This window comes from Equus quagga, chromosome 17 (assembly GCF_021613505.1).
Source record: "Equus quagga isolate Etosha38 chromosome 17, UCLA_HA_Equagga_1.0, whole genome shotgun sequence".
NCBI classification, from domain to species: domain Eukaryota; kingdom Metazoa; phylum Chordata; class Mammalia; order Perissodactyla; family Equidae; genus Equus; species Equus quagga.
In genome coordinates, this window is record NC_060283.1 from 39,026,325 (window position 1) to 39,044,594 (window position 18,270).

Here is an 18,270-nt window from a genome sequence, read left to right on the forward strand (position 1 = left end):
TCCGGAGAATTCTATGAGGTATAATGACAGTGTGGGTTCCTTCTGTGCTGACTTGGGGGGAAAAGGACGTGCTTGAAGTTTGTTATAATATACTCTTGCAAAATTGCTGGTGGTGAGCGGGAGCTCCAGGGTTCATCACCACTGTTCCCTCCGCCTCCTTCGGGTCCGGATCTGGCCGCCCTCGGTAGCAGACCCCAGGGCGACATGCACCGAGCAGATCGGGGAGGAAGGGAAGGGCGCAGAGGCCCGATGGAAGTGGGACAGCCATGCTCTGACAGCAGAGCTCCCCGAGGCACGAGAGAGGAATCTCGCTGAGGTGAGGCAGGTGAGTCGTTCTCTGCATCAGTCTGATCTTTCACTGGAGTGCACCACGTATCCTGTGTTTTCACAGAATCCATGGAAAGAGGCACATTCCACTTCACCGGAGATGTCCAAGGTTGATTGGCTTGAAAATGTGGGACGTCTAGCGGGAGCGGGACTTCCAGCAGCACACAAGAAAAGATGTAGTGGAGCGAAGGCAGGAAGGCGGCCCACCGGCCCTCAGGCCCAGGAGGTGTCGTCCGCCCGCCCCGCCCCCCGCCAACCTCCAGCACCACCGCCCCCCTGGGGGTCGGGAGTCTAGAACAGCTTCTTGTTGGGTGGTGAAACTTCCCCCTACTTGTGAAACGCCATACGATTCAGATCTCACAGAACTTGAGAGCCACAGGCTCCTCACCACCCCCCAGGCACCTCAGAACAGAAAGGTGGTTTCTGCAGCCCCCAGGCAGTCTTGCACCAAGTGTGTGTCCGGGTCACTCTCCTCTCCCAGGTAAGTACAGTACACATTCCAAAATGCCCAGTTCCCCAAGGTAACAGTGCTGCTGTGGACGAGAAGACTCACAGGCAGGCCCGCTCGCCTTGGACACTCCACCATCTGGAACTTCCCAACCAACCTGTCCTTGGGGCCTGGGTCAGCACCCCCAGCTGACGGCAGCTTCATCCATTTCCCCCAGTGTCCACACAAACTTCCTGGGTGCCATGACGTGGAGATGCAGAGGGCCTTTCCAAGATTTATAGGATCAAGGGCAGTGCGGGCACAGCATGTGCTTTAAGAATAAGGCATCCTTGGGGTTGGCCCAGTGGCCCAGTGGTTAAGTTTGCTTGCTCTGCTTTGGTGGCCTGGGGTTCACAGGTTCAGATCCCTAGCACGGACCTACACACCACTCATCAAGCCACACTGTGGTGGTGTCCCACATACAAAATAGAGGAACATGGGCAGAGATGTTAGCTCAGCGACAATCTTTCTCACCAAAAAAAGAAAAGAGAATAAGACATCCAACTTCACTTATCACACTATTTTGGAAAATGACTTAAGGAATATAAGCTCATTTAAAAAAATGGTTTAAAATTCTCAACTTCTGAGATATAGTAACACAAGGGAGCACACCAGCTCTAACCATGTGGGAGTCATCCAGGAAATTTAAAACTCCTGTGCCCATCTCCCACCCCAGCCAATGGAAGCAGCAACATGGGTGGGGTCCACAATGGTTTCCACAGATGGGAGGGTGAAGACCATGAGCTGGAGGGAAGTCACACTCCACTGCGGCGGGGGCCCACCACTTTAGCTCAACCCTGGCGGTCGTGTGACCTGGAGAGAGCTGTCAAGTGTGGAGGAATCACACACGGAAACATGTCCGTTAACAGCAGAGCACAGCCGTGCCCCGTTCCAAGTTCAAAGAGAACAGGGTGACTGGAGGCTGCTGCGACGCTCGCTGTGGGCCTCGTAAAGAATGACTTGCCTCCTTCAGGTGACTGCAAAGGGCACCTTCAGCTTTGGGGGCGGCCAGCTGCCTCTGTGGCTTCAGATCACACGAATCTTGACTTGAGCCGCAAGGCTAGGCAGAGGTTCAGCCGACTCCCCTCAGTAGACAGCGTGGTGGCGGAAGGGGACATGTCTCTGGGGGACTCCGGGGCGATCCTAATTTGTTATGGCACGGGGCTGCTCGTGAGATCTGAGCTCCAGGAACAGACCGCCCCTCAGGGAGGTAACCCACGCCCCCTAGCAAAGAAGAGGCCAGGAGGCACTGAGAGCTCACCATAAGCCGGGGCAGTCTCCCGAAAAGGGGCTGGGAGTGACCCCGCAGTGGCGAGCAGCAGACGGCAGGAGCGACGCCAGTGTGCGGGCTCCGAGGCCGGCCGGTGGAACTCTGGAGATCCTTTGCAGGTTTCAGTGAAGATTTGCAAATGACAAGGAGCTGCAATGTTGAGGTTTACAGGCGTCCTTAACTTGGGCTTAAATGAAGAAGAAAAGGAAGACACTGGGAAAGTATTACGCGTTATTCACAAATGAGAAAGTATCAGGAAAACAAATGAAAGAAACAGCTTTTTTCCCCTTAAGCATAAAGGAGAGTAAAATCACCACCAGGAGGCATAGAGTTTGAAAAGTATATAACAGCTTTTTTATTTATTTACAATCAAGTTCTGTGGGGCAACATAATTAAATAAATAAAAGATGTGCCCTGGCCTGTGAATTCGAGTTCTCTGAATGGCAAACAGGAAAGGGGACGAGGGCAGGAGGAGAAGGGAGACGAGGCCCCTTGTCGAGCAGAAGTGCAGCTCATGCCCTCACTCCTAGCTTGTGCATCCACAACCGTCCAGAGAACGAGTTTGGAAGGGAAAAAATTAAAGTGCAAACTAAAAAGTGATAAAAATATTGGTGTTTCAGTCACTCAAGGAACTACAGTTTCATATGCAGGTAAAATGGTGAAGATATATGTTCTAGAAAATGCCAGAGGCCTGCTGTTCCCCGGCCTTAGCCACAACTCCTGAAGCCTACAGATGACAGCCCAGGCTCCCTGGAACGGGCTTCCTGTGCTAAAGCACCGAGGGGGTGGCAAAGGGACAGGGACCCAGAAGCACCGGCTCCACAGTAACGCATCGGAGGCCGCAAATCCCTTGTCACCAGCACTGGAACGCAGGGACGTGAGGAACGGCTGTGGCGCGGGCACCGTCTGGGACCTTACAGATGGACACGGACACGCTCCTCACTCCTGCAGCACATCCACTTCTCTGGACTAACGTTTCTGCACTTCCTCTTTACCTCAAAAGAATATTTTTAACCAAACTGAGACTTATGTCTTGACCAAGAAACAGGTCTGCAGAACTGGCGGGGGAAGGGGAGCCAGCAGCTCTGAAGAACAGGTGCTGTCCCAGAACACCGCAGGGCATCTACGGGAATCCCGGCAGGAACCACATGAGCGCGGAGTGAGAGCCTCGTAACAATGACACGGCCCAGCAGGGGCAACACCCCACGTCCCCTCAGACGTCAGGGCAGCCCCTGTGGACTACCTGAGGGCAGGAGCCGGCGCATTCGGTTTCTGTTCGTCCACTGATTAAAGCAAGCTCACGGGAACGGCCTGGGGGGACGGGACATGCACTGGGCCACAGCTGGCTTTGGAAGGACAGGAGGAAGCATGGAGGGAGCCCCGACACCTGGCCGTGCGGGCTGTTTGGCACTGCCGCCCAGTGAGGACACCAGCGGTGCCTGTGCACCCCCCACTGAGGTATGGAAGATCAGAGCCAGTAGTGTTTCCCACCCGAGTCAAGGCAAGAGCCTGAAGCTCTGCAAGTGGCTGCAAGCTCAGATCTTTTCACTGCTATTCTTTCAGGGCATCAGAGGCCTCAGCCAAAATCCTCAGGAGTCCTGGCCAAGGCAGGCCACCACACCACATGGCCCAAGCTCTTCTCTGGATGTCAAGGCTACACCCAGCACACCCCCGGCCAGGACAGAGCTGGAGGGCCATGTGTCTCTCCGACTTCGGATCCGCTCTCTCCTGGGGAGGTGCCATCAATACTCCGACCACAGCACAGCTTTGCTTCCTTTGTCCACACTGACGACGTGGGAGCCGGACGGGGACCACGCCACTGCATTGATGGATGAGCTTCGAAGGGAGAGGTCGGAGCATCTGTGAGACCCTGGTGACCTGAACACCAGGCCCCCTCGCACTCAGAGAGTTGGGCTCTTGCCAGCCCCCCTTTGCTAGCCAGCACTGCCCCTGCTCAGAGGCAGGCTTGTCAAAGGAACCCTGCACTGTGTTTCTGGAAGAAAAGGAGTCAGGTTGTATCGAGTTTAGCCTAAGGGAGCAGCTCTGAGCGAATTAAGAGAGTGACATCGCAGGACTCCAACAAGGGTGTGAGTACTGAGAGGCGGTCAGGGAGGAAACCGGGTCTGTATTCTAACCAGCAGGTGGGCTTCGGGGACAGAACAAAGCTAAGAAAAAAAAAGGGGTTGGCTATAGATGGAAGATGAAAAAACAAGTATATGAAAGTCACCGTTGACAAGTTAATTTACTGAGAAAAGGGACTTAGAAGGGAAGAGGTGCTATACAGTCAAAGGGACAGAATGTGTTGCTCTGACTGGAATCTTCTGTAACATAAATAAGCAGAACACTGTAGTCTGTTGTACTGTGTGAAGGCCCCAGCTTCTCGCCACCAGCCTGGCTCACAGCAGAGCAAGTGAGCAGACACTGCCCTCATGGGGCCGACACAGGCCCACACCCGAAGAGGACATGGCCCCTGGGATGAAGTCACAGGGCCCGCTCACAACCTCAGTGGGGCTAACTGGGCTCATCTTACCCGTGCTGCTTCGAAAGGACCTTCTCCACTTTCCCTGAGAGCACACTCCAAACGTAGAGAGAGCCGTCGGCTGAGCCTGCTGCCACGTAACTGCCATCAGGGCTGGAGGACACAGGAAGATAAGGGTCAATGGCCTGTCCCTAATTCAGTGTCCTCAGGGACCTCTTCCCAAGAAGTAATGTTTACTGTTCATTTATGAGGCAAACACATGACCCTTCTCGTGCACCCAAAAATCAGAACGTGCTATTCACGACTCTTACGGCCAAAGCTGCTTCAGCCTGTTATCTCGGCCTCACCCAGCTATGAAGATTGGTGCCACCATTACTTCTCGAGGCCACAAGTCCCTAACCAGCTATCAGACTCCAGCACGGCACATAGGGAGATCAAGTCAACGCCCAAACGGCCAAGGACTGCCTGGTGACAAGGTTCAGTGAAGAGCAGGAGAGGACAGGAGGAGGGAAGCATCGACTGTGGAGAAGCTTCTCCAGCACACTGGGACTGACCATGGCAACGTATCTGGGAGAAGCGCCACGTGTGCAAGAAGGGAGAATAGGACGGGGACCGCCCCCCTCCAGAGAGCTGCTTCAGCTCGGCCCGGCAACCTTCCCCTCCCCTAAGAGCTCTCAGAGTGCTTACAGAAACGCATGACGTGCTCGCCCCAGACTGACCAGCCAGCCCCCCACTACTTTTTGGTACAACACACTTACTTTCATGCAACAACAAGGGGACACTAGAGAGAAAGGAGACAGTGACGGTGACCCCAGTACTGAACTTAACAGGTTCGCTCCTGGACACTCACTTGGGCTGAGACACGGTACTTGAGCTCACTCCCCCGTGGGAAAATGCCCACGCTCTAACCTTGGACTGACCCAGGCTGGGGGGGGGGGGGGGGCGCGGGCCAGGGCAGGAAGCAGCACCACGAACCTGAACACAACTCTCGTCCAGTCAGAGCCGCACTTGAACCCAGGCGCGCTGAAACAGACGACAGGGCACCGTTACCCCGGGAGCAGCACACGCAGGACGTGAGGGCAGGGGCAGGGCCTCCGGCCATCATGCAGGCCTCAAGTGAAACCCAAACCAGCAGGCCCTCAGTTACCTAAAGGTCTGCCTGACCGCGTTTATCCGCAGGTCGATAATTTTCAGCAGGTCGTCACGGGAGCAGCTGAGGAGCTCAGTCCTTTCTGGGTTCAAGTCCAGGGCAGTGATCTTCCCCAGCAGCTCCATCTCTCGGACAACACTCTCTGATCTAAGAAAGAGATGCAAAGTCTGAGAAAATGTAACAGAGAAAGATCACAACTCTCCCATTTTAACCAGGACGTTGTGCCATGGAGAGAAGCAGGGAAAAAGGCAATTCAACTAGAACGCGATACTCTTCAAGGGCGGGGAATGTGTGCCAACCTCACAAAAATAACGTCCGTGACCACTTTGATTAGTTTCCTGTCAACAGGTTCTATGGTAGTAGTTTTGAATACTACAACTCTGAACTGGGTAAGAATTAATTTCCTTGTCCATTTTGGGAGTGACACAATAACTGCCAATCAGAGCTTCTGATCAGCAGGAGCTAAGCATGGCCACTATCCCATTAGAGCTATTTCAATTTCATCATTTCAACCCTTCTGGAGGCACACAAACTTGATCAGGTCTGGACTGTCTTACATGGAAGATGTGTGCTCTCCTGCAGGCTTCCTACCATTTGGAGTTCAGCTCAGGGGCCCTCCAAGGCCAGCTCAGTGACTCGCAGCATGGACCTGCGACTCCACGGCAGAGTCACCACCCTGAGTATCTCCTTCCTTTCATTCTCCCTGCTGCCCTCTGGGCCCCAGTACTCACCAGGTCTGTGACAGCAGTCCTGGGCAGGGCCCTGTTGCTGAGACAGCCAGAGGACGCACTGACCCCTTCTGGAGTCATTTTGTTGTAAGCTTTCAACGAAATTATTTCCTGCCTCAAACCTTAACTGAGTTTATCTTTTTATTGCTAAACACGTGGCTGGAGGCAAGCCACTCCACTTCCCTGGGACTAGAGAGTGTTCATCTGTCAAATCAGGGGTGGGCCAGGAGACTCCCAACATCCAGTTTAACTCTACAAAATTCCACGTTTCAGGTTCAAATTTCAGGTTTAAAAAAGCTAGCCAAAGGTTACGATTGCACCGTGAAGAGGTGTCTGGGAGCCCTTCTGAGCCGCATCTATAACCACAGGCTCTTCATGCCCCACTCTTCTGCCAATCGGATCACCCACTTATCTCCTAACCAAGAAGCCTCACCCTACTGGACTCCTGCTGCCACCGGACCCCTCCACGCCCCTAACTGTGGCTGGCACGGGACTCTCCGGCTGGCTCGCTTTCTTCCCATTTCTGGCCGCTCCTCCTGGGGCAGCTCCCTAAGCGCTGGCCTCCCGTGGCTTTACGTGTCTTCAAGTAAGCCGTCCCCACGTCTTCAAAGGCCTCCTGCTCACTGAGGCCTTCTGATCTTTTCCTCCCATCCAGCTTCTCTCAAAAGTTCTGCTCCTGTTTTTCTGAACATCTATTAGAAACCACAAACTAATGTCCTGATCTGAACACGCTCTCTGCACCCCACCCCCATGTGTCCTGTATTCTCCGACCTGCTTTACTTCCCCCTTCCTCACCCTCCACATCCAACTTCTCAATAAGCCCCGTCCAAATTCTCCCTCAACTGATGCCCCCTCCACTGCCTTGAGCTCAGATCCTCACTCACTCTTTACCATATCGCTGCTCCCCAATGCACCCTCTAAACTGCCACCAAACCCACTTGGCTCTGGGGAGCCATCCTTTGCAAAACACCCAATGGCTTACCAGATCAGGTCATTTACAAATGGCACAAAAAGCCTGCGGCAACCTGATCCCAACCCACTCTATTAGTCTCATCTGCCTGCCCTGACGTGCCCTCTCCAGCCACCCCCGGTGGCTCTGCTGTTCCGGTTGGGAACGTCTGTCAGGGCTTTTCTGCAACTTGAAGCCTGCTTGCCTGTCATTCTAATCCTGGGAGGCGCCCTCCACCATCCTAGACAAAGGAGCCCAGCTCTGCGTCAGCACACTGTGCAGACCCGGGTGTCTTGCCTGCCAGACTGCAATCGAAAGCACCTCCTACCGAGTCGTTCAACTGTGTGTATTTAGCAGCTGGGAAAGAGCCCAGTAAGTACACAGTGCGTGCTCACAAGCGACGTGGAATGCAACAGTCGCTTCATGGTGAAGAACAGCACACGGTTAAGATAAACCTGAGCTGAAGCTCATTTCTGCCATTTCCGGGGAATTTAAAAACCACCCGTATACAAAGCATCATCATGGTTGTACCACGTACAGACCCCCTCATCTGCCTCCCCACCAACCTCTTGAGTATTTACCGGATGTCCCAGAAACGAATTTTCTTGTCAAAATGTCCACTCATTACACACTGCTCCGTGCAGACTATATCATTGCAGCTGGATCCTGCAAACACGGTCTTTATGCCTGAAAGAAAACCGAACAGTGGTAATCAAGCAGAGGCCCCTCCGTGGCTGTGCAGACAACATCCCGCCCTCTGACCCTGAGCAATTAGAACCACCCATTTGAATGAAGCCTCAGACATGAGACTGTCACTGCCCCAGCGCCACTCTGAACATGAAACTGGACTTGAAATTCCCACTGAATCACACTAAAGGCAGGCTTTGACAGGAAACAAACACCTCCGTGGATACTGTCTCGTCATACAGATAGACAGAGAGAGTGAATTTCCTCACAGACTTTGCTGCGTAGATCCCAGAGTTTGAGGGTCCGGTCATGACTTCCAGAAACAATGCGCGCATTGTCCAGCAGGAACTTGGCCGACAGCACTTTGCCGCTGTGTCCGGTGAGCGTGTGCTGGGAGAGAGAAGAGGGCCAGGCTAAGCCTGGGGGCGCCACGTTGGGAGAGTCAGCTTCTCCCACGCCCCCAGATCCAGTCAGGAACGCTCAGAGAGGACAGGACGCTGGGGAAACACCCAGAAAGCCATCTCTGGGTGCTGTCCAGAAGTGAGCTATCAAGAGGAAGAGGATAAACCTCCTACCACAAATAACACTGAAAAAGAAAGTCCAACACTGGAAGTACAAATGCCACGTGTCCCCATCCTCAAAAAAAAGAGGGGCAGTGGGAGGACTTATTTGAAACAAGCTCTATTACAGACACCTGTCTGTACTGTTCTTGAAGCTTTTTTGTAAGTCTGGATTATATCAAATTATAAAATTCTAAAAGCCTAGATTTTACCCAGCGCCTCTGAAAGTCAGTTCCCTATCTAAAGTCAGAGTAGACAGGTTCCCTGCAGGCATAATTTACAAAAGGAAACATCAGGACTCTTTAAATAAACAATTAACCTCCCTGGGGGTTTTTCAATCAGAGGCCTCAGCTTGAACCTTCCGATCACAACCACAGATACCAGCACTGCCAACAATCAAATCCCTTCGTGACAAGCTGTGGGACGCCAACTACGCCGTCGGCCCTGGGCTTGCCAAGAACACAGAACTGGGACCTCACGGAGTGTCAGCTGCCCCTTTGCCCATCAGAGCATCACTGGAGCCGGATGGAGAGAGGCATCTGGGGATGATGAAGACGCAAGGAGGGGACCTGGGGAGTCAGCCTTTTTACTACTCATCACTGACCTCTTTTCAACGTGGATCAACATGTTTATATGTGCAAAATTTCAAAGGCTCAGAAGGTATTCACTGACATTTGTTAATTAAAAAAATAAATAAAAAGGAAAGAAAAAAAGCCTTTAAAAGACTCTAATAGACTTCCCTGCAAGTGCTGACTTCCTGAGTTCCAACCCCCACTCTCGAGAGGCTCCTAGTTGTTAAACTTTAGAAACTGATCTTTCCCCTATGCGCAGTGGAGCGACTCCACGTTACACTAGAACAGAAAACTTAGGCCACATGGACTTCTCCCTTTTCAATGGGCGATGTCTGCAGATTCTAAGACTCATTTCTCCCACACTTAAACCTCTCTGAAACCGGAACAGCATCTTCCAACCGCTGCCAGCCAGGTGGCAGCTGTGCCAGAGCTGTGTGAAAACCTCCCACCGAGCCTTCTGGTAAGATCAAGAACGCTCCAGCAACAGAGTGTACATTAAATACAGCACAGGAAGAATGATTCTGTGCAGTATAAGGCACTGTACAAATCACGGGGAGAGACAGAGAACGGGTATGTGTAAATTCAGTTCTACTTTAGTAAAGAACCATTTCATCATAAAATGCACTATCTTCTTTCTTACTACAAAAGGAAAATTACATTTCACAAACACAAGGAGGAAAAGACATTGCTCACAATGGGCTATGCGATTGCACTCATTTTACATACTCTAAATGCACGTTAAAAGTTAATATTTCCATAAATTTCATGTGAAATATTCCGAAAATTTATCCATTGCTCTTTTGACATTATAGCTTAGGCAATTTTTCATGTGACAGCTGAAAGGGCATGGGCTTCGGGGTCACACTGATTTGACTTTGAACGCCCTGGGTCTCTAACATCTATGAGACTAAACCCGTCCTCAGGCTGTTTCAGTGAGGATGCAACACGGTGCCCTGCGACAAGGCACACAGCTGACAGCGTTATTTCTCTTCCTTTTTGCACACTCCCTCTTAAGAGTCTTCATAGCTACTTTAACAGCTAAATAATCTTCACGTGATGAGACCACAACTGAATTGAACTGTCCTTGGCCAGCACACACTTAGGTCACTTTCAAAGTTTCAGGATCACAAATGATGCTGTAATGAACATTTCTGAGCATACATCTCCCTCTTGACTTACTTCCTGGTGGACTAACGGACAAAGAAGAGAGACGTTTTTATTTCCTGGCGCTCCATACAGAACACGAGCTTGCTTCTGAAAAGGTCTGGACTCCTACTGATCTTGTTCTTGGTGGAAACCCAGTCCCCGCCTGAGGCCGACCAGGCTCCACCTCCATGCCCTCATCACCTGGAAGCCAGCCCTAATGGGGGCCACCTCTCCACATGACCGTCAGAGAAGGAGCAGAGCGGTTTCTCCACCCAGTGCCTCAAGTCACACCTTCGAGAGCAGCCAGGCAGTTCTGCACTATCCTTTTAGTTTTTTTAAGATTTCATTTTTCCTTTTTCTCCCCAAAGCCCCCCGGTACATAGCTGTGTATTTTTATTGTGGGTCCTTCTAGCTGTGGCATGTGGGACGCGGCCTCAGCATGGCATGATGAGCGGTGTGTGCCATGTCCGCGCCCAGGATCTGAACTGGCGAAACCCTGGGCTGCCGAAGCAGAGTGAGCGAACTTCAGCACTCGGCCACGGGGTGGCCCCTGTCCTTTCGGATTTTGAAGGGAGTCTGTAACACCTGATACTGAAGAGTCCTCCAACAGACTCCTTTCAATCCTAGGCTGTTTCCAGGACACCTCCACTGAAAGCACGCTAAAGCACCCCCAAGCAGCTGCTCCCTGCACGCGAGTCTTTCCCAACACCACCGCTTCTCATAAAAGCTAAGGAGGCCCTGCCCAGGGCTTGGATCTGGAGTCTCACAACATGGGTGTCCATTCATGTCCTCCAACATCCTCTGCTCACTGGGGTCTAAGCAGAAGCCAGAGCCTCCCACCGCAGGGAGCCTTCTCACTTCCTGGAGGTGGGTAACAGCTCCCTGCACTTTCGCTGGGCATGGAGAACCTGTTTAAAAGGCCTCCTGATCTCCTTCAGACATTTACCGAGGGACAGGACACAGGTGGGAGCAGACAAGAGGCCCTCAAGACCAGCCAGTCCAGCAGGGAAGCCCCAGCATCACCCCCCAGTTCGTCAGCCCACAGCCTGCACATGGTGCCCCAGCCGTGGAGAGCACCCTCTCCAGTGAAACTCATCCACCTCTGCAAGCTGGCCGAGTAGGAAAGCTTGCCACATGACCTGTCTCCCAGGTCTATCCTCCTGCCTCCTCCAGGGCCCCTTCTTGCTATTTCGGACCCAAAGGCTGATGCCCACCTAAAATATAAGGAAGGCTGCATGTTCGTCTTCACTAATTAGACAGATTTACTGTACCTCAGTCTAGGCTAACCCAGGCCAAGCAAACAGAGGAAAGAACACAGGCCTCAATTCCAATTCTCATCTTATTTGTTAACTGTGTAATTTTATGGGTTTATCTGAGCCTCAGCTTCCTCATCTACCTACCCCACCTGGTTCCTCCTGAGGATTAAAGCTGTAGGTACACAATATACCTCAGAACTGGGTCAAACGCACAGAAGCCACTCAAGAAAAGTCCCTTCTCCTTTAGGCAAGAAACATCTGCAGAAGTACTCAACCCTGTCTTAAATGTCCAATAAGAGACAGACGCTTAAATCAAGGATGGCATACCGCAGGCCAGACTGGAATGCTGCCCTGAGAACAGGCTGGGCATCTTTTCCGCGTTTAGGGTGCAGATCTACAGGCCTCCCACTGAGACCTGTGCGAGCATTGGCCAGATGGGAGCTGGTGCCTGAGCAGTCCTGGCCTGCCCGCAGGCCTCCAGTCACCTCTCTGTGCCCTCATTCAGATGAGAACACAGGGCAGGCCCTTCAGCCTTCACGAGAGAACATCATGTTTGTCATCTTCATGTCTCATACTCTGCATACCTAGCCCTGGACCTTCTTTCAACTAAGAATAAAGAATTACCACCATCTTTCAGGTATTGGCTAGCACCTAATACTGGTAATTTTGCATTTAGCTGCTTCAAGAAGATGGAAGGCCTAAGTGATGTTAACTGTGTTTCTAAGGATTTTTCCAGCTCCATCCCTACATCATCAAATCAGAACACCAGAAACCACCTAACGGACCATTCTAGCGCAGCCCCCGACAACCTCCCTGTAGATTTATCTTTAAGAAGTTCATCTCAACATCACGCCATTTTCCATGTGAGTTGATACACAAGAGCTTGTGTCAAACATTTTTGGTAAAAAGCCTACGAATGTCAAGTTCATCCTCCATTTTATCCTTCAGTAGCCTTTATTTAGTGAGCTGAAGTGAAGACTCCTTCAAGCTTCAGGAGAAAAGCATGTCCACATTAAGCTGGTTTTCATTAGAACAAGGCGATATAGCCACCAAGTTTTGGTCTCCATTGCAGAATCCAAGAGACTCCTGGGCAGGTTTGGGTTCAGATGCAGATTTGCTGAACATCTGAGCCCCTGTCCTCCCTTCCTGTACACTGTCTCCTAGCTTTCATTTCAGAGCTGTTTCTCTTTATCACAAGCGCATCCTATGTGCTTACACGTCCTACTTTCCAGCTATACTCCGTTGGGTAATTGCTAAGTCTTGGAGCCCATAACAAACACAATTCATATGCTGGTGTTAAGATTGCTGAAGTTCAGCTAAAACTGGTAACTATCAAGTTTCTGGTTCCTATAAGCAGGAGTATCCCAAATCTTTCACAGAAATGTCAGTGTTTCCTACTGCAATTTTCTTGTTTGCTTTTTTGTGAGGAAGATTGGCCCTGAGCTAACACCTGCTGCCAAACTTCCTCTTTTTGCTTGAGGAAGATTGTTGCTAAGCTAACACCCGTGCCAATCTTCCTCTATTTAATGTGGGATGCTGCCACAGCATGGTCTAATGAGCAATGCTAGGTCCGTGCACAGGATCTGATCCTGCGAACCCCGGGCTGCCAAAGCAGAGTGCACAAACTTAACTACTATGCCAATGGGCTGGCCCTCCTACTGCAAATATTTTTAACTGAATCTTGGACAAAGTACGAGTATAAAGTAGAAATACAAATTTTTCCAATGAGAAAAGGCAGGGGGAATCAAGTATGGTTTTCAGGAAAACACACACTATTCTCTTCATTAATCAACCTGCCACTTCCCACATTTTGTGCCCCAGTAACCACTTGAAGTTTGGAGATTATACTCTCGGCCCTCCCTACCCGCAGATGTGGAACCTGGGGACACAGAGGGCCAAGGGACTCGGGCATCGGTGGATTTTGGTATCCACAAGGGTCCCTGGTACCAATCCCCCTCAGACAACTGTACTAATTTTCTTAACTGCATCTTACCCGCAACCGATAATCATCCACAGTCCAGATTCGGCTTGCAAAATCATTTGAAGCTGCTAAGAGGTAAGATCCCTATAGGAATAAAGGGGGAAAACAAATTTTAGCCACAATAGTGGAATTCAGTTCACACAATACAAACTCCCCAGGAGTCAAGTCCAAGGAGCTCTAGAAGCCCCAAACCATTCACCTGATCCCAACACCAGGCATTATCACTGGTGTGCTGTCAACTCACCACCCCCATCAAGTCCAGACCCTTCTGAGCTCACTCAGCCTCGCCTGAATGCTGCAGACCCTCCAGCTCAAAGTAGAACTCGTCCTCCCTTGTTCACTTTTCCCCGCCACATTCATGAACAGCAAATGCTGGTTTTCTCTACACACTGTCAAAGCCGGAGAGCCCAGAGGCACTGACTCTCCCCTTGCCTCTCTTCCCAATTAACCCCTGGGAGACCTGCTCATCTCCAACACATCTAGCTAGACCCTCTCCTCTCACTTGCACTGCCCTGGCCCAAAGCGGGGCTTTTCTCAAGTCTGCAGACACTGACTGCTGGGTACCACAGACCTGCCTGCCCCACCCAGGCTCCAACATGGTAATGGTCAGCATAGGATTTATAATCTACCTGCATCCTCCTCTAACACTGATTTGACTTAAGACAGAGCATAGCAGAAAAATCAGATGAGTTACGTTTAAATTTCAACAACGAGACATCTTAAACTATTTCTAAAAACCTCTAAACTCGCCTGTCTCCATGGGTATTAGATACTCACAGCACTGTCAAATTCAATGCTTGTAATGCCTGCGTTGCTGCCGGAGAGGGAACCCTTGAATTCACATTTGTCTGCATAAAAAGAAAGATTGAAGAAAGACAGAAAGGTAAAGCTAACAGGTAAGTTAAAACGGAGCACCTGAAATACAATGGGAGCCGATTACTTTGTTACAGAATCAAAAACAGCAAGACAGACTACTAGACAAAAATATACCAAAAATATACCATTCGTCAGTTTCGAAGAGCAAGGAAGATGGACGCAGAGGCAGAGCCTAGCATCCTGCACGTGTCCTTAAGCTGTTCCTTTCAAGAAACTTAGTGCCATAGATTCTCTTCACAAAGAGATAAGTGCAGGATTTTGAAAGCATGTCAACAGACCTAGAGGCTGAGTTTATTCAGTTCTGTTATTTCTCAGTAAAAATTTTTCTTTTTTGAAGATCAGCCCTGAGCTAACATCTGCCGCCAATCCTCCTCTTTTTGCTGAGGAAGACTGGCCCTGAGCTAACATCCGTGTCCCTCTTCCTCTACTTTATACGTGGGATGCCTGCCACAGCATGGCTTGCTAAGTGGTGCTGTGTCCGTACCTGGGATCCGAATGGGCGAACCCTGGGCCGCCGAAGCAGAACGTGCGCACTTAACTCCTGTGTCACGGGGTCGGACCCTCTCAGTAAAAATTTCTAATTTACAGAAATACATCTTTGAATTTGATCAGTATTTGTGTCAACTTAACAATCCCTTTTGTAGAGCCTGACCATTAAATTTTCAGAACCCAAGGTGTGGTAATTCTCATAAAGATCTGAAGAGAAATTTTTTCAGTTCTGTGTTACTGGCTAGTCATTAGAATGCCAGTAAAACTAGTCTGGAGTTTCTGGAATTTTTCGTTACACTTACTCTATCTCCAGGAACCATATGCTGGCAATCTAACTGCCTGCCAGGGCGCTCCCCTCTCTCTCCCCAGACCCGGCCACCCACTCCCGGGCCCTGCTGTCAGACATCTTTGGCCACCCACACGGGAACTCTAATGACGATGCAGACACAAACTCAGAAGTGTAACAGTCACAATGACGATGTGATTAAGTTCCTTTTTTAAAGGGTAGCTTAAGGATGACCTATACAGACAAGCTAGGAAAACAACTAGGAAACCACTCTAATGAAATTCATAAAAGGGGAGCAACAGAATAGGGAACATTTCAGTGAACACTCAGTACCTCTAAATAGTAATAATGATATGAATGCTGGTTTGGAGCTGTCAAACACATTTTAGGGCCAGGATTATTAACCTGGTCAATGAACCCCTCCTCTCAATTTACTTGCAAAATATAGCAAATTTAATGCCTTCTCCTGGATCCTAGCTTTCATTAGATTTTCAAGAGTCAAAAAAAAAGTCACCCACTAATTAAGGTCTTCGTTTAGACTAGACCGTCACAGATAGAAAGATAACAGCAAATTCTAAGAAATACCTCTTTGGCTTATGCCCAAAATATCGGTCTATTTGTTTGGCAGTTAACACAATGCCAAAATGCAACAAATGACCCATAAATATCATTCTACACAAGAGACTGATCTCAGAAGACCAAGCTCCTTATTAAAGCTGTTTTATCTAGAAGGCGCCAGGGGAGACTGTCCATACCATCTGTATAAGTAATTCCCAATGTTTCTCCTTTTGACAGAATGAGCAAGGACACACGCTCTACTGGGTAGAAAGTGCCATTCGTCTGATGTTTTTAAAGGGTAAAAAACAGGACCCCTGAACTATTCCATAAAAGGCCTCTTGGACTTGGTCTCTTTCAAGATTCAATAAATATTAGCCAAGGGGAAAAACCCTGAAGACTCAGGAAGTCCTCTGTGGAAGAAAGGCCCTATAAAAAGTTAGGACATGACTAATATTTGTTCCTAAAGATTATTAAAAATGCTGCCAAACATTCTGTTATTTCTGTAGACCAAGTAGAAACATCTCAGTTTATTAACACAAACTCTGTTCTGGCACAAATTATGTCAATATTAATTTTGATTAGTGTTGATTTTCTCTTCAGCAGCAAAAAGACAAGACTATTACTAAAGGTCGGTATCCCTAATTTTCTTACAGGTATTTTTACTGACCAAGGAGTAAAACAAAAATACCTCCAGCGTAATTTCTATTGAATTGCAAGGCATAATCAAAACAATCTGCTTAGATTTTTAAAAACCAAATTGCATAAAATTCCTATTCTTATGATATGGATTCTAGCATTGTTTTCTGTAACAGTTTCAGTAGCGATCACTTATAAGGTGTTTCTGGGCACAACGCACACATTTTGATGGGCTTCAACCGGCTGTAACGGCCAGGGATTTAATTACTGAGTCACTTTCCTGAAAATCAAGGCCAGTGAAGACAAGTGTGGTGCTTTACTGATAATCTATTATAATCAAAGGCATAAGAGACTGCTTTTGCCCTGAACACGTCAAAAGCAGCAACCACGCGCTTCTTGAGCGGCTCCACAGCTCAGAGGAGGCCACAGTGGAAAGCGAGGAGGCTGCAGTCTGAACACCCAGCTCGGGCGCTGGTTCTACTGCTCCCTTGCCAAGGGAATCATTTACTGGCCAAGGAAATCAAGCAACTACGGACAAGCAGTGCTTCAGAGTTTCTGCGCTTTCATCTAACAGGGGCGACGCCCACCTTTCTAATCACACAGGGCTACTGAGATCAGAGGAAGTAACGCGGACACAGGCGCACTGCTGCTCTTTGTGGCCAAACAGTGAGCAGGTATGTGCTACAACTAGGCAAACCTGACAAAGTGGCTCCCATGGAAACCTTCGGCCTCACTGGTGACCTTGCTTTATTGAAAATACGTGTATACTTACATGAATCTCAAGAGGATGAAATTGGGCTATGCCCAGCTTCAGAATTCTGAGACAGGGTTTCATTAACTCCCATTTCCTGTTTTAATGCCATCCCATTTCTGAGTATCTGAGGTCATTTCTGAAACAAGGTCTAATCAACGAGACTGAGTCTTGAGCTTAGGGCCCTTGTCTGAGAAGCTGTTTGTTCAACACATTTTTCCTAGTGACACACCCCTCTTCTCTATTCCCAAGCTCAGATACGACTTGAGTCACTTTTTTCTAGGCTATGGCCGCTGGCATTATTAACTGCATAAAACACAGCTCAAAGCATAGTTCAATTATAGAGTCCATGACTAAGATTTTGTATTTTCCTTCTAAACCCAGTACTGTCTGGGAAGAGGTTCTGATCAGTATATATCTGAGAAAACACAAACACAAACCTATCCATAACTTAACAGCATTTTCCAGTCACTACTTGGAAACCGAGCAGACATCCACTCAGCTGTCAAGAGTGACTGAAATGGAATGATGCTTTGGTCCCATGATTCTTTACACAAAATGCTGGATGTTTTGAGAAGATGAGTCATTCAAAGAATGTGTGAAAGCAAAGTCACCCAGATGTCACCAACACAACTTCCTTCTGTGCACTCCGATGGCATCTCACCTCCAGACACTTCCCAAAGCTTAACCCTCCGATCCATGCCTCCTGTGGCCAGCAGCCGGGAACCTGGACTGAACTGCACAGCGTTCACCTCCCCGTCGTGAGCATCCTGCAAGACAAGCGTCTGTGTCAAACCCAATCACTGTCATTCCCAAGAGGACTGAGCCTGATACAAAGGAACACTTTGGACACCTAACCAAAGGTTAATAAACACCCGCCCTTACAGAGAGGGATCCAATCATAAACTGACTTGGATTCCTAGCCCAGTGTCCCCTAAGATTCTATGATCATTGTATTGTTTGTTTTTTTTTAAAGATTGGCACCTGAGCTAACATCTATTGTCAATCTTTTTTCTTCTTCTTCTCCCACACCCCTCAGTACGTACTTATACAGTCTAGTTGCAGGTCTTTTTGCTTGGCTA

General features: G+C 49.3%; 1 protein-coding gene and 1 non-coding gene across 4 annotated transcripts in view; both read right to left on the minus strand.

Moving 5' to 3' along the window:
- Nucleotides 1-2,421: 2,421 nt before the first annotated feature.
- Nucleotides 2,422-18,270, minus strand: part of ATG16L1 (autophagy related 16 like 1) — a 37,957-nt gene continuing 22,108 nt past the window's right edge. For all 3 annotated transcript variants that reach the window (XM_046643764.1, XM_046643763.1, XM_046643762.1), the window contains 9 exons: nucleotides 17,853-17,958; nucleotides 14,370-14,440; nucleotides 13,605-13,676; nucleotides 8,347-8,467; nucleotides 7,972-8,077; nucleotides 5,711-5,860; nucleotides 5,539-5,586; nucleotides 4,615-4,716; nucleotides 2,422-3,920 (listed from right to left, as the gene is read on the minus strand). In XM_046643764.1, coding sequence (XP_046499720.1) covers nucleotides 3,827-3,920; nucleotides 4,615-4,716; nucleotides 5,539-5,586; nucleotides 5,711-5,860; nucleotides 7,972-8,077; nucleotides 8,347-8,467; nucleotides 13,605-13,676; nucleotides 14,370-14,440; nucleotides 17,853-17,958 — 870 coding nt within the window. In that variant the 3' untranslated portion in view covers nucleotides 2,422-3,826. The remainder of the gene's footprint in view (nucleotides 3,921-4,614; nucleotides 4,717-5,538; nucleotides 5,587-5,710; nucleotides 5,861-7,971; nucleotides 8,078-8,346; nucleotides 8,468-13,604; nucleotides 13,677-14,369; nucleotides 14,441-17,852; nucleotides 17,959-18,270) is intronic.
- On the minus strand, nucleotides 8,981-9,242 carry LOC124229684 (small Cajal body-specific RNA 6). The gene has a single exon (XR_006885947.1). It is a non-coding gene; the product is annotated as a small Cajal body-specific RNA 6 (non-coding RNA).